Genomic DNA, 25,356 nt, shown 5'->3' on the forward strand with positions numbered 1-25,356 from the left:
TGACCTAAGATACTGCATGTGGCTTTTCATCAGCAGGCAGGGAATGTTTATTCACAAGTTTGCTTTGTTCACACATCACTGAGCAAATAAGCTCAATAAATTATCTCCATTGCTCAATTTGCACTGACTTTATATGTGTTGCCATAGATAGTGTCATGCTATCTTTAACTGGATCACTCTAGTGTTGCTCCTGAGTGTTTTCTCTGCCAAGCTATTTCTATTCATGAGATTCCCTGTCATCATAGAGTCTGTATAGCTTTATGGGAAAAGTTTATGTCTAATATTCATGAATTTTCATTGGCCCTGAATTTATCCTTCCTTGTTCCTTTATTTTTTCACCTCTTAGCATGCATGATAGACAGTCACACACTCTCATACTGGCTTGTTTTCATGGTGCCCTTCGCTAATAGCATACAGATAGAAAGCAGCCGCTTCTTGTCAAAGCAGGTGAATCTAGTGCTCTATGCTTTGCAACTCAGATGAATATTTTATATTATTTTCCTGTTGTTTACCTCTTTGTGAATAAATTTTAGGGAGCATTAAACATGTTATAAGGGAGATGGTGTCATAAATACAGAATTACATCCAAGCGCTATAACTTTCATTACAGCATAAATTCAAGCTTCTTTTTTTTACATATATCCTCCCGCAGTGTGTTCTTTCTAACATACACAATCTGACTGACAGTGACTACATGCTGCTGGGCTCAATATGACACTGCATATTGACAGATATTTGCAGATTAACACTTCAGTGTGACAGCCAGAGGTGTCAGAAAACAACCCAAAATAGGGATTTGTGTTTCACTCCCTTTAATTATGAAAAATTACAATAAACACATATCTTATCTTCTCCTAAAGCTTCCCCCTGGATGGATGCACGTAAGACCCCCAGTAAAATTGACCTCTATGATGTCCGCAGGAGGCCATGGTAAGAAGAATGCTTGAAAATCTGCAAAAAGCACAACATATTGTATATACAACAATGATCAGAATTCAAGCCTCAAACTTTGAATTTATGACATTATGTGTGTTAATGATTAATTACTTTTATGTATTTAGATGAATGTAGGTGTTTACAACAGGAAATAAATGGGTCCTCTAGGTAAACCTAGTAAGTGTAGTAAGTTTATAAAGGGCTGGGTAATAATTCTATATCATTGTCTAACAACTTTCAGCATTGTATAATAATTGTAAAATCTAATTTAAATCTAAAAGCCAGCAAGCAAAATATTTTTATGTAATTCTGACCATCTTGTCTTTCTTGTATTAATGCCCATCCAGGTACATTCAAGGAGCTGCCTCACCCAAAGATATGCTAATCCTTGTGGATGCGTGAGTTATTTTATAACCTCACTGATCTATAACCTTCTCACATCAGTCATGATTTCCCCTGATTATAATACATGCCTTCCAAATTTTCCACATAATGTAATGCATTTCCCACAGCAGAAGCATTTCTAATTACATTGAGTAAAATCTCACAGGACAGGAACTGACAGATTGCAGGGAAAATCTGTCAGGTATTTTTTTCTTTTTCTTTTTTTTTTTTGCAGAAGTGGGAGTGTGTCAGGCTTGACTCTCAAGCTGATCAGGACCTCCGTCAGCGAGATGCTGGAGACTCTGTCTGATGACGACTACGTCAATGTAGTTTATGTGAGTGTTATTAAACCCTCCACTTGCTAAGCGCTGGGTGGTCTGTTTGTGTGAGACGACGGGGGACATGATGCATGCTGAGGAAAGGGACAGAGGACAGATTCAGAATGGGAGCATGAATGGGCTGATGTATTTAAGTGCTTCTGAATGTATCTGAATGAAAATGCACACATGAAGACGTGGGCACATGCCCACACATACACAGCTCATGCCCACACACACACACCCACACAAGACAGATGGAGAGATGGATGACAAGTAATGAAATATGGATTTCTCTCAGGTCCAGCCACCCTGAAACAGACCTTTAATGAAATACCCACTGCTCTATTTGGTGTACAGGATTAAAACTCTGCACTACATGCTCCCACCCCACCTTTTTACCCATTGGTGTGTACGTGTATGTCTGTGCGTGCATTTCTATGTGTGTGTGTGTGTGTGTGTGTGAGTGTGTGTGTGTGTGTGTGTGTGTGTGTGTGTGTGCATGCAGGTGTGCACACTCCCACTGCTCCTGAAGGAATTAAAGCTACACCTCTGACTGGAGTGAACCCAAGGAAACAGTCATTCATCACCCTCTTGATCTCTCCATCATTCGTTCCTTTCATCATTTAGTCTTAACATTTCACCATATACCTCGATTCATCTCTTTGTGCCAATGCATGATCTCTGTGCACTATACGTCTCCCCTCAATACTGCAACTTCGTCCTTTCACTGCCCCATACTTTATCTCCTTTCATTTTTACTTTTCTCACCCACCAATCACTTCTGTCGCTCTCCCCTTCCACCTTTTCATTCTGTTACCATCTATTCTAGGCCTTCCACACTTGTGATTACACCCAGAAAGAGCCAATCAGGAGGCTGTGTGATGCGTAGATGGGTGCCTGTGGAGGTGTTTATTGAGATGGGTCTTTATAGAGATTGGAGCTGTCTTCGTTTTCTTTGCACAAAGACAGCCATTCAGACTCTGTTTCTTCTCTCCAGGGACCCTTTGTCTTGGGCACAATGTATTCTCTTTCACGGTGGACTTGTGATTCTGCAAAGACGTGCAATTATCAGAATCTGTCAGGGACCTCAGTGTGTGTGTGTGTGTGTGTGTGTGTGTGTGTGTGTGTGTGTTTCTTAAAAAGTAAGATTAGTTCAAAAAGTCACTCAGCTCACTTTTGACTTAGAACTTTTTGTTTGTTTGAATTGTTTTCTTGCAGTAACAGTTTAATGCATTAGTGACGCAAGGAAGATAAAAGGCACTCATGATTTTTTAAGGTTCAAAAAGGGTAATTAAATGTTGTTAGACTTTGGGTACTACAATAACATGTTGTTATCATATCTGGAAAGACAGAAACAACACTTAAGTACAACAGTGTAAAAAAAAAGATCATCTAGACCAACTAGTTAGCTAGAATGATCAAGTAAGTTGTTAACAGGGAAACAGTTTAATTATTAGCTATTAGCCATAGTACTTTATCTACATGTTAAACTGAAAGTGAGTGTACATGAAATGTTAATAATAATCTCTCTTAATAATAATAATAATAATCATTTCCTGCATAGGAAAACTTTGTGTGTGCACAAGTACAGTAGGTCAAAGTTAATAAACTGCAATGGTTGCAATGTGCCATGTTGCCACATTTTCAAATCTCAGCAGTATAACTTGGTGAGCACACAAAACAAAGATTTTCAAATCTATGCAAAATTAGACAAGACTACAAACAGGAATCCATCATAATTGCTGTGCCATAAATCCAACCATTTTCCATCTCGCTTATCTGAGTCACAGGGGGGCTGGAGACTATCCCAGCTGACTACCAGCTGATGAGAGGCAGGGTACACCCTGGACTGGTCACCAGTCAATTGCAGGGCTGACACACAACTACAGGGTAATGTAGAGTAGCCAATTAACCTAATGTGCATGTTTTTGGGATTGTGGGAGGAAACCAGAAAACCTGGAGAACATGCAAACTCCACACAGAAGGGCCCAGGCCGGGATTCGAACCTGGAGCCCTCTTGCTGTGAGGGGACAGTGCTAACCACTGCAGCACCGTGCCACATGCTGTGCCATAAATCTTTATTCCTTTTCTCTGTCATCCTTTCTGTCTATCTGTTTCTTTCTCTCATTGACTCACTTACTCATACACACCCACACACACACGCGCAGCTCCCTATGTCTAATCCTGAGGGTATTGTAATCTGACACTAAATCATTAATCTCTGATATTACCCATAAATTCCTCCTCATTAATGGTAGCCCAGGGACTAAGTTGGCATTTGGTCATGGAAGATGCTCACGCAGTTCCTCAACAGCTGTAGTAGGTCAAAAGAATGCTGATGACTGTTCCTTTCTGCTTGTTTCCCTCTGTCCTCATCCTCTCTGCTTTTTTTTTCCCCTCACTTGTGTTCCTCCCTTTCCCTCACCCTCCCACCTCACTGAGCCTTCGTCACTTTTATCCAGCTTGTTCAGCTATGTGTTAGCTAGTGTCAGTGTTGTTAGCCAGAATCAGTCCGGTGGGCAAGCCAGAGTATCAAACCATAAGAGCAGACAGTCCGGTGAGATTAGGACTCGACGATTAGCCTTCTCTCTTGTGTCAGCACTAATCCATTCTCAAGGCCTGGACCATCACACACACACACACACACACACACACACTACACACACTAGAGCTGTTGTAATAGGATCACAAGGGAACAGGGACATTTGTAGTAGATTGTATTCACATTTGTGTGCAAGGCCAATAATACATCTTACAAAGCAAGAATCTTTTTTTTTCAGTAATTATACTTTTCTTTCATTAATGGGCTTTTCTACAAAAATAGTACCTTTCTTTCAGAATATGATTGTTGTGCTGCCTAAAATACATGTGCTCATTATTTTCTGCATGTGTAGAAACACATCTTGCTTTCTTGCTTTTGAACCCTTTTTTAACACCCTCCCCCCTTCTCTTTTTCTGTCCTCTTCCTGTCACTTTCTGCTCCTCACCCTCCCACATTCCCATCTCACCTTCCTCACTTCTCCTTTTAATAGATTATGTGAAAAAAAAAAAATCGCAGTCTGTTCTAAGGGAACAATTATATGAACTTGTGGTTGTGCATTATGTTGTGAGGACATAAATCTGTCTCTATAACATAAATCATTACATTTTAAGGTGATGACTTAGGTAAGGTAATTTTACGGTAAGAGTTATGGTAAGGGTTATGGTTAGGCAAGCAGTGGTTACGGTTATGGTAAGTCCCCAACAAATGAATGTAGGCCAATGTAATGTCCTCTGAAGTGATGGAAACACACTTGTGGTCTGTGTGTGTGTTTGAGAGAGAGAGAGACTGTGCGTTTATGTGCTGTTGCCTTGATCCATTCTTTTTGTCAGACCACAGCTGTCGTCATTCTGCCTTTCAGTCCAATAGAGATGTGTATATCTGTTATTGTCAGTTGTTATTGTCAGGGAACTTCAAGGCTATCAGGCTCATAGGAAACACACACACACACAAACACACACACCACACGCGAACCGTCAAGTCTCTTTTTGCCTCCTTGCTTGTCTGTGTAGATCAGTGTTTTCAGCCTCCCTATTGGCCATCTCACAGAGACGCATTGATTAGTTGAGATCGATGAGGTGCAGTATTGTTTTAGAAGAGTTCTGCAACATAATAGCTGTTCTGGTTTACTACACTGCCATCCCATGTCCTTCATATACTAATATATTTTATTCTATTGTGTAATTAATTCGGAAATAGGAGATCTGTCCTTTCTTTTCACTCCTCGACAGTCCAAAAGGTCACATTAAGATATTTAACAGTGAAATATGGGACATCATTTAGACTTGGAGCACAGCTCAGTGTAGAAGGAAGCTTTTTGATACTGTTGGGCGGAGTGTGTGTGCATATGTGCAGTGAGGCGGGAAAACAAGGAGGTCTAACCTTTAAAAAAAGATACAGTTGCTGCCTAACCTGGCTCTTATATAGCAGAATCTTGTTTCCATGGGTACCAAATCTTTGAGCTCTGAGGATGTGAAGCAATTAGTGGGACTTGATGAATGTGTCTGTTTACGACTGCTTGATAACGACCAAGGCCAGGTGGGAGTGTTTGTGTCTGCATGCAGCATTTGTGTCATTTGGTACAGATGCACCCATGTTGTAATTGTATGAATTTGTAATTTGTAATTTCCTTATCTTTGTTTCCCAGTTTAACACCAGGGTGAAGAAGACGGCATGTTTCGACCATCTGGTTCAAGCCAATGTGAGGAACAAGAAGCTGCTGAAGGATGCTGTACAGAACATCACAGCTAAAGGAATTACCAACTACACAAAAGGCTTTGAGTTTGCTTTTGAGCAGCTCTCTGCGGTAAGATAAAAGTCCCATCGATTTGTCAATGAAAAAATGTGCCAGTGTGTCTCTTTTAAGTGTAACTAAGAACAAAAGATGCTCTCAAGTTTTGAATGAACATTGCCTTTGATGCATCCATATTTTCAGCAGCACTCCAGCATTGTCATTCACTGCCATCTGGTGGCTGAATGTGTTACCTCGACTCAACTGTTCACACCGTGAAAGAAACATTAGGTTGTTACATGTGAATGACCACCCTGAAACAGCAAAGCATTATCCTAAAGTGGGACTTTTTGTCAGAACGGCTTGAGGTAATAAGTGTGATAAACTCTGAACTTGGTCTTCCACAGAATTATACTGATATGGTAGATTAACATAAGTGGCATAATTAAGTATGATTAGATAAGAACTGTTTACCAGACCAAGTCCCAAGCCTTCATAACAGTTCATCGAAGCTGCAATGTTCATAAGTTTGTTTTTGGACTGAACAAACAAGGGTGGCACTGGAGAATGTTGTCTCATCCCACTACAAAGACAAAGATAATATCCCTTTGGACTGTGAATGTGTCTAAGATGAAGATAAAAAGGAAAGTTCCAGAGGTCACCGAAAATAATCTGGTTCATCCTCTGGGGATGATGCATATTTACAGCAGAATATTGCTGTAAAGTATTTTGTTAAATATGTTCAATGTTGATTCATTTTTGACGTGATGATGACGCCATATCAATTCATTAAAACAAATATGCCAAAGTTTACAACAGCATAAACATTCATATGTAAGCCAAAATGGGATGGACCAGCAGCCCAATAAAAAATGTTCTCATGATTCCATGTGACAACTTGGTTGAAAATGAATAACACATTAATTAGAAAATCCCCCCCTTTTGGTTAGACTAATGTGAGCAGAGCAAACTGGCGAGGTGCAGTAAATAAATGCTTGACCACTTTACGGGTGGAGTCAGTAGTAGAAGGAGCTGATGTGTGTTTTCTCCCATACTTTCTCTCAGCACCAGAATCAGTTGATTCTTGGCGTAATGGGGATTGACGTGTCTCTGGATAACACATTAACTATAAAATTCCCCCCTTTTGGTTAGACTAATGTGAGCAGAGCAAACTGCAACAAGATCATCATGCTGTTTACTGATGGAGGAGAGGAAAGAGCTCAGGCCATATTAGAAAAGTACAATGCTGACAAAAAGGTATGTTAATGGCACACAGAATACACACACACACAAACCACAAAGCACTTCAACATCACTGCCAAAATAGCACAGTTGAGCAGTTTTTTTTAGACTGAAAATATACGACATTTTGTCTGTGACTCTTTGGAAATTAATTCTAGTGGATCTAAAGTATTACATTACAGCATTATAATGGATGGATATTATATGGATACTGTTTTTTTATTTTATAAATTGTATGTAAATAATCCCTTTCATTGTGTATGAATTTCAGACTGTATAACTGAATTTCAAAATAATCATCACCTGAACATTGTAAGAGGTTATTGTCATGATAAGTGTTGCTGCTGCAGGTGAGGATCTTCACCTTCTCAGTAGGACAGCACAACTATGATAAAGGACCCATTCAGTGGATGGCCTGTTCCAACAAAGGTACAGCACAGATCATAACACACATCACTTCTGACTACTGTTATCAGAATCAGAATCAGATTTATTGGCCAAGTATGTTTACACATACAAGGAATTTGATTCCAGTTGCAACCTACTCAGGTGGTCTACAGGTGGTGTAAAACAGTGTGGAAAGTATGAGACTGTTTAAATGTGGTGAAGTGATAATAAACATCATTTTAGAAACACAGTAGCTATCCTCATGTCACCTTTGTCATCAACCCTACTGAACTGTCCTTGATGTTGTTGAATGTTGAAAACCTTTCTTGGCTCAAACAGCAATGACTGTACTCAAATGTGAGAACTCTATAGAAAATATTTATTGGTAGATCAGTAAAGAATCTCATTGATTCTTTATATCTTTATATTCTTCATATGTGAATTTACTCTGTGTGTCTGAAAGTCCACCAACCCAAAGCAAACAGTCAATACACTGTAACGTAGACTATCCCATAGTCTGTCATTGTATCATTTGCTTCTTGTTTTGGGGTTGCTGTTAAGTACAGTTGCTTTGTATGTCTTCCTGTTGTTATGTTGTCATTGTGTTGTAGTGGCATTGAATTTTGGTTCAGTGATTGTGTCCGATCATTATCCAGGTTACTTTTATGAGATTCCTTCCATCGGAGCCATCAGAATAAACACACAGGTTAGATCCTGATTTATTATATTTCAGTCATTAAACACTTAAGGTTCTGCCTGCGTGGAAACGATAATCTAGAAAATATGTTGTTTGTCCATTTTAGGAGTATCTGGACGTCCTTGGAAGACCAATGGTTCTGGCAGACAAGCAGGCCAAACAAGTTCAGTGGACTAATGTATACCTTGATGCGTTGGTATGACCCTTTTTGTGTCTTATAATTAATTTTACAAGTTAAATGACCATTAAATATTATTCCTGCCATGTTAATTTTAACATGATAACATTTCTGATTTGAATCATGTCTTTAATTGACACCTCATTAGGAACTGGGGCTAGTCATCACCGGAACACTACCTGTCTTCAATAAAACAAAGACCAAAGATGACAGGAATGGCGAGGTGCGGTAAATAAATGCTGGAACACTTTATGGGTGGAGTCAGTAGTAAAAGGAGCTGATGTATCTATGCTTTCTCCCATACATTCTCTCAGCACCAGAATCAGTTGATTCTTGGCGTAATGGGGATTGACGTGTCTCTGGATGACATCAAGAAACTCACACCACGCTTCACAGTGAGTTTAACACCCATATGTGATCATGTGCCAGCATATAAATACATTTAAACTAACCAGCCATCAAAAAGTTTTCCCTCTGGAGCAATTAGTGAATGATGTGACATTGTTACAGATCTGACACCTATATGGAATCATTCTCATATGTCAATAATTGCAACCTTATTAGTGAATGTTATATGTGTTTTTGGGCCACTGAAGCCCTTATTTTGGCACACTTTGACAGCCATTAACAGTTGTCTGACCATTGCACTGTATATGTACTGGCATCGTGCAGTGCTCTCCATACAAAAATGTAATATCTTTCTCCTCTGTTGTTCAACAGATTGGTCCAAATGGATATTATTTTGCCATTGATCCCAATGGATATGTCTTGCTGCACCCCAATCTTCAGCCAAAGGTATGGCAACTGGCCCTGTGCATCACTTTATGTGGCTCATGTTTTGAAGCATTATATTATTTTCTGACTCTTTCACATGGTTTCACAATAACTGCTTGGACTCAGTGAATAATATGCAAGCTAGCAGATGGTGGAAGCTCTTTTCAAACTTTTCCATGTGCTGTCACCTCATTAGTCATTATAAAGTGAATTCATTCTCCAGTTAGAGTATGACTTGATATCAGCAGTCCTCAGATGTCAGCTAGAAGGTCACTCATTACCATGTGAGATAGAATAGATATGTAGAGTTGGCAGTGAACTGGCATATATGTTTAAGAATGAGGGATAAAAACAGGCACTGTGGCATGATAGAGATGATGTGTTCTAAAGTGAAAGTAGCACACCCTGGAATATAATTTAATTTGCTCCTCTATTTTTTTCTTATGAACGTTGATTAAGTGATTTATGGAACATTTATGATTTGATAACAATTTTAAGCTATATTTGCAGGCTCTAAATTGAAATATTTAAGAAATGTCCAACAACTTCACCAGAACTTCAAGTTGTAAAATTTCAGTTACCGTCTCAATTTTATGCTGCCTGTTGTGACAGACCAAATGCCCAGAGTAGATGGAGTTGAGGGATTTGTTTGATGAGAGTAGCCCTCCCTGGTTCTGAAACAGCTGATCCTTTGGGACAGACACTTTCATCCCATCTATCCACAACTCTCCACAATCGACTGCGTCATGACAAACACTTATGGACTTGGTTGTTTTAATTCTCAGTTTATCAGGTTTTATTGCCGTGCTAATTCACATGTCTAAGCACAATGAATCAAGGATTAGTAACTATGACTCAAAGCCCCTGGAAAAGACATACTATTAATACCATGTCGATGGTGTTAAGTAGATTATAGTAAGCATGCAAATTATGTAAAAATGTCTACATGTTTATGTCCTTCTGGTTTAACCTTTTAATGGAAAGAGATGATATGATATAGATGATATACAAAGCTGTATATTCTTTCTCTCTCTGGAATAAAGAGGATTTCCCTCTTGTCCCCCTACCAATCTTAAAATCCAGATTGGAACAGCTGCTCCCCCAATACACAAACACACACTGTGTCATTTTTGAAACACCAAAGTGCATCACTGTGCATCTTTTCATAACTTTCCTAGAAGAGGATTCATAACAGGAAGCTCAGGCTCAATAGCAAGTATGCTGTCACTTTTCACGAGGTGAGACACAGTAGAAGTGCTTTAGATTGCAGAAGTAGTTCCCAAAGGTAAGGAAACACAGTTTTCTGTGTTGTAATCCCATAGATGTATTTTTGAACAGATTCGTTAGCAGTCACTGTAGGTAGGCTGTAGGCTCTTATCTACATTCTGAATTCCCCCAGACTGAAGCGATGGTACGTTCTTCTTTTGCTTGCTTTCCAACTGTGCACATGTATTTGTGTGAGCTTATTTTGATGATGACCCTCAGTTATGAACTAATTAACATACAAATGGTTACGTTAATGGGAAATATTTGATTGAAAAAATACTTTTATTGAGTTGCAATTGTGTACTGAAACCAACCAAAACCCAACAAAAAAATAAACATGTTTTCTTGGTTTCCACTAAAGTTGTGTTCTAGTTCTGCAGATGTAACGAGCATTTTGAGCTTAGTTTTCTCCTCCTTGTTTCATGCACACTTTCCCTGTTGCACTCTGGTTTTAGATGTGCTGCTAGCATATGTGAGTACCAGAGAAAATAAAGTAAGGGGAGGACTGAGGATTGGATTTTACCTCAGGTGCTCAAATGTATTCAAAGCAATGTCAGCTGAGAGCAAATTCTCGCAGTTTCATAGCATTTGTGAAAGACAGGATTGTAGCATTGTTTCCCCATCAACCCTCTGTACTTTGAGTGTGTTTAAGGCTTGGAGGGCTGCCTGTCAATCACTCATTGTCTCATTGAATCAGCCAAATGGGAGATATGATATGGGAGTGTGAATACTGACAGTGACCTTGGGCTCTTTGAACCTTTCTCAAGTCTCATCTCTCTTTCTCCCAACAACAGCTCATTCTGTGTTTGAACGTGTTTGTACATATTTCATATTCATCACAGAAGTCACCTCTGCTGCAGTAGCATTTTTATTTTGATCTCACACCCCAGCTCACCTTATCAAATCTCAAATCTGGAATACAGTATTCTCTCACTCTCATTCTTGCTTTTTAATCTTGCTGCTCGCACCATCCAGTGTTCCCATTTTCCTTCTTTCCATGTTCTCTCCCATCTTTCTTGTGCATGTTTTATGTTTCGCTCTGTATCACCCAGTGTTATGCCTCTTGATCTTGTATTCTTTCTTTTCTCATTTTCATGTTGAGATGCTTCATCTTAATCATCTTCCTTTGCTGCTCCATTTCATTTCATTTACCATCAAATGTAAGGAACTCAGCTGCCATTTAATTTATTGAGTGTTTCCCTAGAACATGTACTGATCCACAAATCTATTTTCCACTAGTAGTTTATTTTAAAATGTTAAGCTTTTACTGTGTTTTTTTGGTCAGTGTATTGCCAACTGGCTTTTTTCTGAATTCTCTTGATTCCTTTCATTTTCAAATGCGTATTTCTTGCTTGATTTTCTTGCATATGCCAACATGAAACTAGAAGAAGAAAGTATATGTAGAAAACACTGTATCAACACTAGTATGCTCTCATTATTTTGAGTCACAGAGTGAACAAACACTGCGGAGGACAGACTAGTATCACATTCCCTGTACTGCTGTTTTATAGAGAAGCACTAGATTACTGCTACCATTTTATACCGCCATAAAGCCACTCAGACGTATAGGGTTTTTAAGAGAGGACATTAATAGGGTCCAGTGTCACTTTGTATCAAATCTGATTCTGCTGCGTCTGGTGTCACAGATATGTTGTCAAAACGTTGCCATATGGTACTATTTTTATGCCATGTATTTGATTAGATTCATGTGTGGAGAAAATATGATTGGCATCACTCCTGAATTGAAAACAAAAGAACATTGTTGCTCAAACAATTAAGTCCACTACATGTAATGGCAGTAAGATGCAGAATCAGGATATTCCCTTCTGTGGCTTATTGCCACAGTAAGAAACGATCTCTGAATAACAATTGTGAAATGGTCCGCTGCATTTTATAACATTTTACTTTGTCAGCTCAGCGGGCTTTAGATAGAGTGATATGAAAAAAATTATTACTTAATAAATTTTGTTTCCAGTCAAATGACTAAGCCCAAAGTAAGGGTTCTTCTTTGTTTTCCACAGAATCCTAAATTCCAGGAACCTGTTACTCTAGACTTCCTGGATGCTGAGCTGGAGAATGACATCAAAGTGGAGGTAGAGTGTGCAGATGCATGAAAATCCCCCCGTCATACACGCAGACAGATACTCATACAAACACACTCAAGCAAAGGTTTATAGGTGGTGCACATCCAACAGGTATTTAGGTGCCAAATGTCCCATGTCTCCTCATAACTACTATCATTATCAGTTCCTGCAAGTGATTTACTTAGTGTCCCTAACTTGTTAGTATGAGTTTATGAGACAGAATGGTTTCAAATCTGCTGATACACAGTGAATCAGATCCAGTGACACATCCAGCTATGTGTACTGTCTGTTTCTTCCCTATAGATCAGGAGAATGATGATTGATGGTGAGACAGGTGAACGCACCATTCACACTCTGGTGAAAAGTCAGGATGAGGTAAGAGAAAATACTAGAGGGGAATTAACATTGTGCACTGCAGTATTTTGGGGGAGTTTTGATTTAATGGTTTTCCTATCATGCTTTTGATCAACAGCTGCATATTCTGCAGTAATGCTACAGAAATACAGAAACAAAGACACCGTGAAATAGACAAATTAGGGCTAAAAAAACAATATATTCTGAGGGCGACATTTCATTCATAATACAAAGGAAAAAGTAAGACTTCTCTTACAGTAATATTAGTGTACTTTTGTCATTATAAGAAACCAACTCAGCGAATTCATTAACATTAAGAAAGTAGTTTCAGTATTTATTATCCAACATTTGTCAGGCTGATAGTTTTGTTTGTTTGCTTTTATTTGTTTGTATGCACCAGACCTTGTTTTTACCTCAATTTTATATAGATATTTTTAAATTGCAGTTTTTGCATGTTTTTAGCATTCAAAATAAATGCTCATTATGTATTGGATAGTTCCCGTTGTTTTTTTCTTTATCACCAATATTTAAATTACTTAATGTCCTGTAAACATTAACATCACAAAGCAATTCTGAATAGTAGTTCCTGTGTTTGATCTTTGGCAGAGGTACATAGATAGAGGAGTCAGAACCTATACATGGGGACCAGTCAACGGAACAGATTACAGGTGAGCCTTGTCAGCATTTTTGTAATCCTTCTTTTCACTTAGACAGTTCACTGAAGCTAACTACAGAGGGCCCTCCAGCTGATGGAGGACACTACTTAAACCAATAGGGGTCACTCTTTGTTCCTAACATCAACCTTTGCTTGGTTAATGGGAAATACATTTAGGAGATATTTTTTGCATTTTACTGAACATGCAGAAAATCATGCCTTTCAGAAAAACATAGAAACCTAAATTATTTGTGTATTTTTTCCTCTTGAGTGATAGAAATGATACAATGATCACATGCGACGTATTTAAAAGCACTTTTGGAAAATGTTACATGCTGGAATCATAAGAGTTTTAGTTTTCTGAAACAGATGATTCATCAAATGTGTCTGTCTTGCAGCCTGGCTCTTGCTCTGCCAAAATACAGTGAACATTTCATTCAAGCTAAATTGGGGGATGACATGAAGCAAGCTATGTGTGAGTATAACGTACGCACTCACTGTACAGTTTGTAAACAAATCAGTTAGATTTAATTTTGCTGGTACCTCACAACGAACTCCCATGCATACTTCCTTTCGATGGTATGCTTAACTGTCTCCACTTGCTTTGTAATACTCGCTCCTGGCTGGAACCCCAACCACTCCTTTGTATTTGCTGCTCAGATCAGCGGGTCCCCACAGTGCTTTTCTTTTGTAGTGTAACCCACTGGTCATTCGCCCTGTACTCCCACACACTCTCATCCACATGCTAACCTTCTCCCAGGCCCAGCCCAAACACTAGTCTTTTGATCTTGTCTAGATTTTGCTCTTTTCTCCTTCTTTACTCCCCTCTTCTGGCCCTCCTTCTGGCTTAGAAGAAGACTAAACCTCCCACAACTCCTCTCCCTGCTCATTATCGCCCCTCCTACAAAATGTTTTTGTACTCCACTATTTTTACTGTGCTTGAATGGCCAATTTCAACTCTCTACCTCCATGTTCTTTAGTCCATCTTTTCTTTCCTATTTTTTTTTTTTTTTTTTGCGGGGTAACAGGCTACCCATAGTCAGGCAGAACTGTTTTCTCTGTTTTTCTCTGTCTCTGTCTGTACTGTAAACCTGTCCTCGCTTCGTTCTCTTTATTGCTCCTACATTCCCTGTCCCCTCCTCAATTTTACCTTTTGTTACCTTTTTTATTTCTTTATTCTGTCAGTTCTCTCAAGGCTGTCTTGCTGTATGGTGCATTCTGGGTGATTCTCCTAACAGCTCTGGCATAGCTAATATTCACAAGGACAAAACTCATTCATATGCTCATACTGTGCATGCTGCTGTTGCTCCTCATAAAATTCTTTTTGATTCTAATCTAAGTTATTCTCTCCTATCCTCCTTCCACATTGGAATTTTACAGCTTCTTCCTGGGGCAAGTACTTATTGTTCTGCATCTTCTGTGCCTATGTTGTCCTTTTTCCATGCAAAGTTCTTTCACTGCATAAACATGCTTGTCCTCTCTGTGCATGATTATGGATGAATGGATGGATGAAAGGATGAATCATGACTTTAATGCATGTACAGATAGTTGTTTTGCTCAGGGGATTTAATTAGCAGAAAAATGTAATTCAGCATTGGATTTGTCTGAACTTTGATGTGATGCCACACAGTATAAATAGCTAATGGTGCAGTTTGTCCAACAGATGAGAATTTGAATGTTTCTGCCCCTGTATCACTTGGTCTCTGCCATAACAAGTCTGTCACTGTGCCATAAAGACTGTCAGAACGTTTACAGGCCTGTTAAAGAAAGTAACACACCATGCCTTGCTCCTACAGACTACTCCAACAGGGAGTTTGAGACTCTAAAGTTCTCTGAACAGCCATATAGAGTTTCACACTGGAGCCAGACCACCAATACCTCGATCCATCTTACCTCTCTTCTGCAGTAGGTGGTTCCTGTAGCCACTTGTCCTCCTAATACATTAGGGAGGGTCCCTGGCCAAGGGTGTGATGGATGAATATGTTTTTTTCATTCATATAACAGGAATGCTACATGCATTGAATAAATGACCTAATACTGCGGTTGAAGAGATGGTGACAGAAAAGTAAAGAGCAAGAAAAGAAAAAGAATGTATGCTGTGGAAAGCAATTGGACATAGAGACACCCTGCACAGTCTATAGAGACAGAGGGACAATGAATCTGCCAGTTATGTTTTATGTGAAGGACATTGTTTCATCCTGCACCAGATTTCCATGACCTCCAGGAAACTCTGTGCTCAGTAATTTTTTTTGCAGACTGCACCATACGACTCAATATATTTTAAAGGCAATGTCTAAAATGTCTTCATTTTAAGAGCCAAGTGAATGATGGCCATTGATGCCTGTCATGTCATTTATGAGATAAGAATGACCAGAGAGTATTTTAAATGAAATCCAGAACCAGGACAGACAAAGCACTGAGTGGAAAGAATTTTCTTTATGACTACTGTGTGTTTGCATGTTGTTTCCTTACATCCTCATGCTGTAGTCTCCCTCTGATCATTTCCTACTCTGCATTTCTAAAACGTTTGTCTTTTTTAAGTTTAATGTTTGCATTAAATGACACAAAATCTTTTGTGAGACAATGAATGTTTTTCAACAGCCTTTGTTTCTCCTACTTTCTCTTGTGCTCATCTCTCACTCTCTGGGGTCACTACAGGGCAAGAAGGCAAGTATTTCCCATTCAGTTATTCTCTGTTGTCTCCCCACTTTAAGTGCATTCACACTCTCTACCTTAATCCATCACGTCATATCTGTCCAGTATTTTATTGTGTTTGAGCTAATGTATATGGACATGTGGGGTGGCCTTTCTGCTAGAGTTCACTGTTTCATCAGTGTATTGCCAACTGGCATTTCTTTGAATTGAATCTGATCATCCACCTGTCAAGTGTTTCTGGATTCATGTCATCATCTCACAGTGCAAATACCAGAGAATTAAATAGTGATCATGTTTTTAGGCGCTTAATCCCCTATGTGGAATATTCACAGCATTATTACAGGATGAGCCTAAACCAGGTGTTTTGTGTTTTAAAAGCCTTAGAAACCATACAGCTCGAGAGGTTTGATGAATTTGGTTACACCTTCATCGCTCCAAGGTGAGTGATCCTGACACTATTGCACGACCCACTTTCAGTATATATTAACAAAAAAAAGGGATGAGGTTGCAACTGATCGATACTGTTTCTTCAGGGAGTACTGCAAAGAGCTGAGGTTGTCACTCAACAACACCCAGTTTCTCCTCAACTTCAGCCAGTACACTGACAGAAACACTCCAGATGCATGTGAGTCATGCATCTTTTTCACTGTTATTTTACTTGACACATGTGCACTGGCTATGATGTCAGCTTGCTGCACTGTTTGTATTCATATGATTATAATACCACTGACCTGCACAATGTCGCCTAAATCAAAATGTACAGTAGCATGTCTCATTGCTGTGTGCCGTAATGAGTGTGCAAGTTTGTGTTTATGTATACGTGCATGGTCTGTTTTAGTGTTAGTCATAGTGGAATTTTCCACTCTGGTATCACGATGGTCAGCACCTGAAGGTCAGAGCATGTCATTGGTCAGTATGGTCTAAGCAGAGTGACATCATCCTGATCCACTGAGTTTCCTAGAAGCCCAATGCTGTCATGCTACACAGTGACTCACGATGCTTGATTTGTCATCATCTAATGGATCGTTCCCCCTAGTATGGCTTACCGCCATCATCCAGCTAATGGATCTGGCTATCCTTGATCCATTTAACTTGAGGTCAAGCCATATGCTTAGGCATTAAGGCCCCTCTTGTTGCTGTTTGTGCAGTGTGTTCTCACACTTCTTTTGAACAGCCTTTTTTGGACACACTTGTGCTAATGTTATTCTTTTCAGAAAAGTACTTTTCAGTGAGGTTAAACTCAGTACACTATCATAATCTGTCTCCTGAAGCCACAACAACTAGTCCTTCACAGAGTACTTCCTGCTGTCTGACTTCTTGTGGTCACTCAGAGAAGACCTACAAAAACATGTCTCCCTGCGGGATGATTTTCTGACAAGTGCCATGAGATCATTCCCCCATCATTCATCCAGGGAGAAGATTTGGCTGAACACGCATTGCTGTTTGTCTGGCTTTCACCTTCATACGCTTAAGTCGTCTCAGTATTCTTACTGTTAGCCTGTGAACATATCTACTGAAGAAAATGCTAGGTTTTGCTCTGTGACACATCAGTAGAAATTTTAGTGCTAGCCGAAAGCATCACATATTCATCATGCACACCTGGAATTGAAACAATACGCTGTGGTGTCTCAATGCCTACAATGTAAAATGTATCTTGTCTTTAATCTATAGGTAATGTGAGTCTGGTGAGTCGACTAATCCTGGATGCAGGTTTGACAGCTGAACTGGTTAAACTTTGGAGCAAGCAGACAGTGTGAGTGCCAAAACTTTCTGCTGTCCTCTGTTTTTTAAGTCATGAGAAGATGTATTTCTTCTAACATGAAAATCTGTGTTGCATGTGTACACTATTGCTTTGTACTACCATAGCTGATGCCCATTTCATGCACGGTTTATTGCCTAACTGAGCCAGAGTTCTTTCTTTTTACTCTGGGTGATTCGACCATGTCTAACTAGTGAATCGTGATGAAAGCAAAGCGCAAAACGCATATCACACCCAACCATACCAAACTCTGCCAAGACATGCTGTTTTGAGGGGAAAATAAAGTAATTACATCAGTGTGTTTCCTTTCATGGTATGCCCACTTGTCTGAAATAATCTGAACACACACTTACACATACACTGCAGGGTATCTGTTTAACATTAGGACAAATAGAGACAAGTTGACTGTGGGCAGAAAACGATTTGTGTCGTGTCTGCAGTTTGGTCCCGCAGTTCACAAGCACATTTTCTAATATGTGAGTTTGACTTTGATGTTTGATTGGCTGTTGTTTTCCATGTTCTCAGGGATGGGATAGTGGCCAGGTTTGTAGCCACAGATGGAGGAATCACAAGAGTCTACCCAAGAAGGTACTCTACCCTATGTCTGCTCAGTTTCCCTTCTAGCGTTAGGTCTGGCATTGTAAAATATCACGGGAAGCTTTGCCCAAATATTTGGTGGTGCAAATGTGTGAGATGAAAATGGATACAGATTGTAATACTCTTAGGTTGATCGCTTTTGGCTGCTATGCTCACCTGCTGCACTGGGTTATTTTCCAGAACATAGAGGATTAGACACTTTCAGCTGAACTCCCAGAGCTTGCCAGGTCAGAATAGGACATGGGTGAAATCTACAGATCCAGCAGCCAAATGGAGCTCATTTTCTTCAATTTCCTTGCTGCTACTTTTGTCTGAACTACACTTGGGGATTCCACTTGGTCAGAATATAACATTCCAACTGAAGATGAATGCATATTCCTCCTGACGATAAAACATGAAATACAGGCAGTTGTTGCTTTTACTGGATCATGCTCTTGACATATATCAACTGGACTGGGTGTGACTCTTATTTCGATGACTAACATTTGGCGAAAGATTAAAATAAGTTTTTTTCTTACAGATCAAACACTTTTGTCTGATGTTTTATGCCTATAATTGTCCACATATAATATTATGTGACCATATTAATGTTTCTAGTGCTGGGGAAGAGTGGACTGAGAATCCTGAGACATATGAGTCCAGCTTCTACAAAAGGACCCTGGACAATGAAATTTATATTTTCACAGCTCCGTCTTTCAACAGTAAGTTTTCTGAAAGGTTTGAATATCTGTGCTCTTCGTTGTGGCCTGGCACTGAGCCTATCCTGCTCTCTGCGTTTGGATGTCATCCCAACTCTATTGGCAAAGATCACACTCTCTGGCCTCTGATATCACTCTCTTTATCCTTCTCCTTTTCCCGCTGTGTCTTTCAGCAATCATCCTCACCCCCCCTCCTTCCCTCCCTCCTGCCCTGTATACTTCCTGTTATCTGCACTGATCTCTCTAGCAGACACCAGGACAGGCAAACGTCATTGTAATGTAGCCGTGCTTACAGCTACACTTGACTGGATTAACACATGTACTGGCTTTGCAGACTCCCCTCCACTCATATAAATTACAAGCAGCTAAAAATGTGTGGAATTTCCCACAATGGATTGTAATTATTCTCATTTAACTGTTATTCACATTCTGAAATGTTCTCTACCATTTTAAACATGAATTTAGTTAAATTGCCATGATTATTGATTCCTTTGTGTATCCCCTTTCATTTGCAGCAGAGAGCAGGGAGTCTGTTTCTGAGTCAGGTATTTTAGTGAGCAAAGCAGTGGAACTCACAGTTGACGAAGTCACTCTCAAACCGGCAGGTCAGTCTTGCCAATACTGCTAATAGATTGATTGCTTGTTGTGGTGTAAATGAAAAGACTCAACAGTTATTCATTAAAGTTGTATCTTTTCTTGTTTTGTGTTTTTTTTTTCTTCATGTAGTGGTGGGAGTGAAACTTAATGTCTCATTCTGGATGAACAGTTTCATGAATGCCACACTGAAACTGAATGTAAGTTGTATTAAAGGTGGGGTGAGCAATTCTGGAGAATGATAGTCCCATTCCCATGTTGCCAGTTATTGATGCTCTGGGCTAGTGTATCAGAATGCAGGTTTAATGCTTACTTTTCAGATAAAGGAGCCACACTTACACTGTGGTATTTGACAGCCTGGGAATTAGACTCAGCAACCAATTATCTTTTTCCTGTCTTTGACACCTCTGTCTGTTATTGGTGTACAGTACTAATTTGTTGTCTGGATTACCTTTTACTTTTTAGTGCAAGGATGAGATCTGTGGCTGTCTGAAGAATGACAAGGTATGACAATACAATTTGTTCAATTTAATCTCAGAACTTAAAAAAAGAAAACGTTGTTTCTCATGTTCTCTGAGGTATTTCCCTTATTATGACTTGATTAGGAATATTATGCCCTGTTATGACAACAGCTTTGCCTACATAGCTTGATCAGTATCTCAAAAGTACATTTTTATCACTTGCATTTATTGAATTTTTACACTTTTCACTGTTTTCACTACCCTGCAGCATGTAGATTGTGTGATCCTTGACGATGGGGGGTTTCTTCTCATGTCCAATCAGGATGAGTATATTAACCTGGTGGGTTACTCATAACCATTTTCACCTTATCGTTAGCATGCATGCTTCACCTATGTACTGTCTTTTTCTATATCATCATTAAATGACCATAAGCCATCACACAATAAAACAGTTGCAGTCACATAGTTAGTAGAAAAGTTAAAAGAATCGCTCTGCTACTTTTCTCTACCTTTCTACATACCTAGCTCATCTTTCCTATCTCACAAAAATCCATCAATCTCATATAGAGGTCAAATAAAGTGCTCATGATTGAGCTAAGTTATGAGAATGGCCTGTTAGCTCTGACCTATTTGAAAGCTCCTGTAGGAAAGCAGTACATGCACGTCTGCAGTAAAGTAAAGTACTAGCCACTGGAGGAGGATCAAAGGGAACGTTCTGATGGGTTTTAGTCAGTCATGGAAGCTGTAGTGAAGTGAGTCCCCTGTGTACACAAGAAGTCAGCTCCACTGTGTTAACTCGACCCTTTCTGGCTGCTATAGGCCCCTTTGTGTCAGTGCTTGGATATACAGTGGGTTTGGAAACATTTCACGTCAGTTATCACAGGACATCTGCTGTCTTTGATCCATTCTACAATCACAATGTCTGGCATAGAGCTTATGGTCTTCAATAAGCACCCTCATATCTTTTTTTTCACATCCTGTGACACATTTGTCCATTGCAAAATCTGCTTGAGTCCAATGGACATTTTTTTACGTATTGTAAAAAAATAACCAGTCACCTGATTGCTCCTCCACTAGGTAAGATAAGATCATCCTTTGTTTGTCCCACAATGGAGAAATTTACAATGTTTTCAGCTACTTGTGAATTCTCACTAATGTTAGGATTATAAATATTATAAATATGTCACCTTCATTCTACATTAGACATTTTCAGCTGTTGCCTCTGTTTGGTTTCATAATGTCGCATAAGCCTGAGTGACTACTGACGCAGAGTGGATGAGTGACTCCCATCCCTTTATATGAGCTACCACAAAACAGCTGAATGTGCGTTTCCGATTGGCTGAGCACATGAATGCAAATTTTCAGGGTGGTGATGTGCAACCATCAATGACTAAGCTTATAAAGCCAAGTCAAAGGAACAAATACACACTATTATGGTTGTTTGCACAAGTAGTCTTACACTGTTCTTATGTTTTTGTGTGTGTGTGTTTACGTGTGTGGCTTAACTCGTCTAGATAGGTCAATTCTTTGGCGAGGTGGATCCTGTGCTAATGATCAATCTTGTCAACACCTCACTGTACTCCTTCAACAAGACCTATGACTACCAGTCTGTGTGTGACCCAGAGAGAGACAGCAAGGCCGCAGCAGGACCTCGATCTGTCTATGTGGTGAGATACTCACTCATACAAGTCACCAGACAGCCATCACTCTCTCTCAAATATTTATTGTTTACATGTTTGTAAAATATGTATGTATATCCAAATGAAAAAAATAATCATGATCATAACTGAATAATTTTTTTCCATCCCTTTCTACTTTATTTTGGAATTTCCCTGCATGTCCTCCAGCCTACCATTGCAGACTTGCTCAGCATTGGCTGGTGGGCCTCCAATGCTGCCTGGTGAGTGTACAGTTTGTGTTTCTGTATTTGGTTTCTTGCACTTTGTGTGTATGTGCGTGCATTCTAGAGTGGGAGTGAATTTGTACTTTAGGGTAGGAGTTTGTTTGGGAGTGGGCTTTATGTAGTTGAGGGTCAGTGTAGGACAAGGGGAGTTACACAACATTATGCTGCATCACTACCCTTATGACTGTCCAATTGCAATAGAAACAGATTTTTAAAATAGAATAACTGATATTTCCCTTAACATTTACATCACCAGTGACCCTAGCCTTAAACAGATGTTTAATGATTTTAAACAGTGCTTGGTCATTCACTGTAAATAAGTTAAAGACGGTCTATTGACTTATGCATGCGATTCATCTATTTTTTTCATTCTCTGTGTCAATTCTAGGTCAATACTCCAGCAGCTCCTCTTTGGTCTCATGTTCCCCCACCTTCTCGAGGCAGGTGAGCAACAAAAGACATGACTGTGTAAATTCTAATCATCAGAATTATTTAAAGACATAATATGTGGAACATTTCAGTGGTTGAAATTTTTGCGTCAATATTGCATTAAGTTACATTTTCCTAGGAATTTTCTGCCAATTATATCTTTAAAAAGAGAGAACAGTATTTGACCAATGTTAATTCCTTTGATCACTCTCTCACGTTTTTCTTTATTAAACTTGTCCCTTATTTCCAGTGGAATCAGCAGATGAAGACATACCAGATGCCATGTTTAAAGAAAGCTGCATCACAGAGCAAACTCAGTACTTCTTTGACAATGATGAAAGATCCTACTCAGGTGTCCTGGACTGTGAAAACTGTTCCAGGTAGGTGGTCATTTCTTTGTGTGACTGTATGTGTACATAACTGTATGTGATCTCATTTCAACGGCTGTGGACACTCATCATACTGAAAATGGGTTGCAATGTTAAAGATTTTCCACCTCTCACTGTATCTTCTTCCTGGACTTCTGTTTAATGGTCTGCAGGGATACTTCCAGAATAGAGTTAGTTTCCTGGCCTCTTTCTGTTTTCCAGTCTGATTTCAGGCAGCTGTTTTCTGATGAGTTCTGATCAGACACAGATTACCTTGATCTGTCAGTGACCGGAATTGCAGGGGGAAGCACAAAAGCTCTTTTATCTGTTTTTCTTACTTGGCTCTCTGGCTACACTTCAAAAACTCTCAAATACACACATTCACGGACCACTGCACATTTACTTTGCTCTAACCTCTTTTTGTGTCAATTTGGGCTGTCAGAGAGGGTTAAATATGGCTGTAATTACTGGGTGTTATGAGTCCCACGTGTCTGGTGCTTTCCTCCCCAATGTTAACGACTGTAGACACAGAAACTTTCATGACTATCATAAAAAGCCAATCCCAAGAGTAGAGAAGAGGAATGAACGTGTACACATGTGCACACATACCTGTGCAGTGTACATTTACTGTATACAATGTATGCAAATGCGTTCTCATGCATATAATTTGTTATTGGAGTTGCATGATATCTTTGTACAGTTTCAATGCATGTATATGACTGTATGAATGCTGTACAGGCTATCTACCAGTATGTGTATCTGTGGCATTGTTTGCTTTCTAGGATGTATCGTGCTGAGAAGCTGCCAAACACCAACCTAGTGTTCCTGATCACTGATGCCAAGGCAACGTGTTTGTCGTGTGACCCCAGGCCGCTACGACAGGCTGAACAACCCTGTATCCTTTCACTCGACTCGTAAAAATCGAACATAGAGTTACACTTCCGTTTTACTTTCCAGCCCTCCATCCATCACCCTTATGACAGCGGGACTTTAAACTCTCAATACAAGGACACACACCTAAGGAGTTGGCAATAGGTCCCCCATGAATGTTCACGGATGAACAGTAAACCAGATGCACGGCATATGAAAGCCTGTCTCACGTTACCTCCAGATTAGATTTCTTTGTTTAAATTCATATGGGCTGCATGCTACCATCAGGTTGAATTAAGGTTAAGACCGGGGGTGTGTTTATGTGTGTGCAGGTGTCATCGTCAGAGGTCACCATGGGGTCCCAATAAGGGCCTCTACTTGCTAACAAGGACACCACTCTATACACACAAGCACTGAGTAACATACGACGCGCATACTACATACAGACAGGCACATATGGCATGGCTTATAATTATAACGAGCAATGCTTTTCATTGTTTTACATCCCTTTCAGATATTAATAGATCAGCAAATACTAAATGAAAATAAAGCAGATCTTCAGCCAAGGTTGATAAGTTGGAACTACATGAGGCTTTTTGGCAGTGAAATGAAGAGTCAGCACATCATTTAATTGTGGTTGTTAAAAGAATTAAATGTGCACTGCTTATGGTAAATCACATTTTCCTGAAAGTGTCTTTTTAGCTGAAGGTCCAGATCCCTGCGTGCTGGCTCAGAATCCCAGATACCGCAAAGGGCCTGATGTGTGTTTTGACAACAATGAAAATGTAAGACACAACCACACATGTGCCTTTGTGCAGAGAATATTGCTGGAAACAACTCAATTAGTGAGGCTTCACAGTTGAGCTCTGTCATTTTTTGTCTGGTTTTCATCATTGTTCAGCCCTGTTGGCTGCCTGCTCTTCCCTTCTGATCCATACTTTTTTTTTTTTTTAATTCAGTTTACTCTCTATATCAATATATAATTATTTTTGTTTTATGAATTATGCATGCAATTATCATGTTGTTTTTATTTCTCCTGCTTCATGTGATCTCTTCACTCATCATCTACTATTTTCATTTTGTGATTCTGCATCCCACTGGCTCCTGCTCTTACTCTCTGGTAGGATGAGCCCTTGTGCCCAATCAGCAGAGGTTCTGCGCTGAACTCCACACCTCTTTTGTTGTTTTTGGTGCTAAGTTTTCGGTCAGTGTCCTCATGCTGCTTCTTGCAACTTCATTACTGAATTATCACCAACTGCAATCTTTACTGTTCATGGGACATTGTAATGTGCTTGGCAGGGACATATCATGCAGTACAATTATGAGCAGATCCTGTCACATCTCATATCTGTTAATATTTGCGGGGCAGTAGCATTACTCATTTTCACTATTTTACAACCATTCAAGCTCCTCAAACATACTCAAATAGTTTGAGAAGGAAATAGCTCATTGGAAAAAGTAAATAATACACTTC

General features: G+C 39.5%; 1 protein-coding gene across 1 annotated transcript in view; it reads left to right on the top strand.

Annotated features, from left to right (window-relative positions):
* The window catches only part of LOC124062351 (voltage-dependent calcium channel subunit alpha-2/delta-1), a 55,032-nt gene that overhangs the window by 26,319 nt on the left and 3,357 nt on the right, over nucleotides 1–25,356 (top strand). The window contains exons 8-39 of the mRNA XM_046395052.1: nucleotides 861–930; nucleotides 1,284–1,334; nucleotides 1,556–1,655; nucleotides 5,828–5,986; nucleotides 7,064–7,168; nucleotides 7,504–7,582; nucleotides 8,197–8,246; nucleotides 8,344–8,433; nucleotides 8,564–8,638; nucleotides 8,730–8,810; nucleotides 9,136–9,210; nucleotides 12,477–12,548; nucleotides 12,843–12,914; nucleotides 13,500–13,561; nucleotides 13,947–14,023; nucleotides 14,929–14,944; nucleotides 15,495–15,499; nucleotides 16,582–16,642; nucleotides 16,737–16,828; nucleotides 17,875–17,956; nucleotides 18,488–18,550; nucleotides 19,157–19,260; nucleotides 19,773–19,862; nucleotides 19,984–20,051; nucleotides 20,317–20,355; nucleotides 20,581–20,652; nucleotides 21,827–21,979; nucleotides 22,160–22,212; nucleotides 22,604–22,659; nucleotides 22,895–23,024; nucleotides 23,795–23,907; nucleotides 24,585–24,667. Of these exons, the coding sequence (XP_046251008.1) occupies nucleotides 861–930; nucleotides 1,284–1,334; nucleotides 1,556–1,655; nucleotides 5,828–5,986; nucleotides 7,064–7,168; nucleotides 7,504–7,582; nucleotides 8,197–8,246; nucleotides 8,344–8,433; nucleotides 8,564–8,638; nucleotides 8,730–8,810; nucleotides 9,136–9,210; nucleotides 12,477–12,548; nucleotides 12,843–12,914; nucleotides 13,500–13,561; nucleotides 13,947–14,023; nucleotides 14,929–14,944; nucleotides 15,495–15,499; nucleotides 16,582–16,642; nucleotides 16,737–16,828; nucleotides 17,875–17,956; nucleotides 18,488–18,550; nucleotides 19,157–19,260; nucleotides 19,773–19,862; nucleotides 19,984–20,051; nucleotides 20,317–20,355; nucleotides 20,581–20,652; nucleotides 21,827–21,979; nucleotides 22,160–22,212; nucleotides 22,604–22,659; nucleotides 22,895–23,024; nucleotides 23,795–23,907; nucleotides 24,585–24,667 (2,498 nt within the window). The remainder of the gene's footprint in view (nucleotides 1–860; nucleotides 931–1,283; nucleotides 1,335–1,555; nucleotides 1,656–5,827; nucleotides 5,987–7,063; nucleotides 7,169–7,503; nucleotides 7,583–8,196; nucleotides 8,247–8,343; nucleotides 8,434–8,563; nucleotides 8,639–8,729; nucleotides 8,811–9,135; nucleotides 9,211–12,476; nucleotides 12,549–12,842; nucleotides 12,915–13,499; nucleotides 13,562–13,946; nucleotides 14,024–14,928; nucleotides 14,945–15,494; nucleotides 15,500–16,581; nucleotides 16,643–16,736; nucleotides 16,829–17,874; nucleotides 17,957–18,487; nucleotides 18,551–19,156; nucleotides 19,261–19,772; nucleotides 19,863–19,983; nucleotides 20,052–20,316; nucleotides 20,356–20,580; nucleotides 20,653–21,826; nucleotides 21,980–22,159; nucleotides 22,213–22,603; nucleotides 22,660–22,894; nucleotides 23,025–23,794; nucleotides 23,908–24,584; nucleotides 24,668–25,356) is intronic.

Source organism: Scatophagus argus, chromosome 7 (genome assembly GCF_020382885.2).
Source record: "Scatophagus argus isolate fScaArg1 chromosome 7, fScaArg1.pri, whole genome shotgun sequence".
Classification (NCBI taxonomy): domain Eukaryota; kingdom Metazoa; phylum Chordata; class Actinopteri; family Scatophagidae; genus Scatophagus; species Scatophagus argus.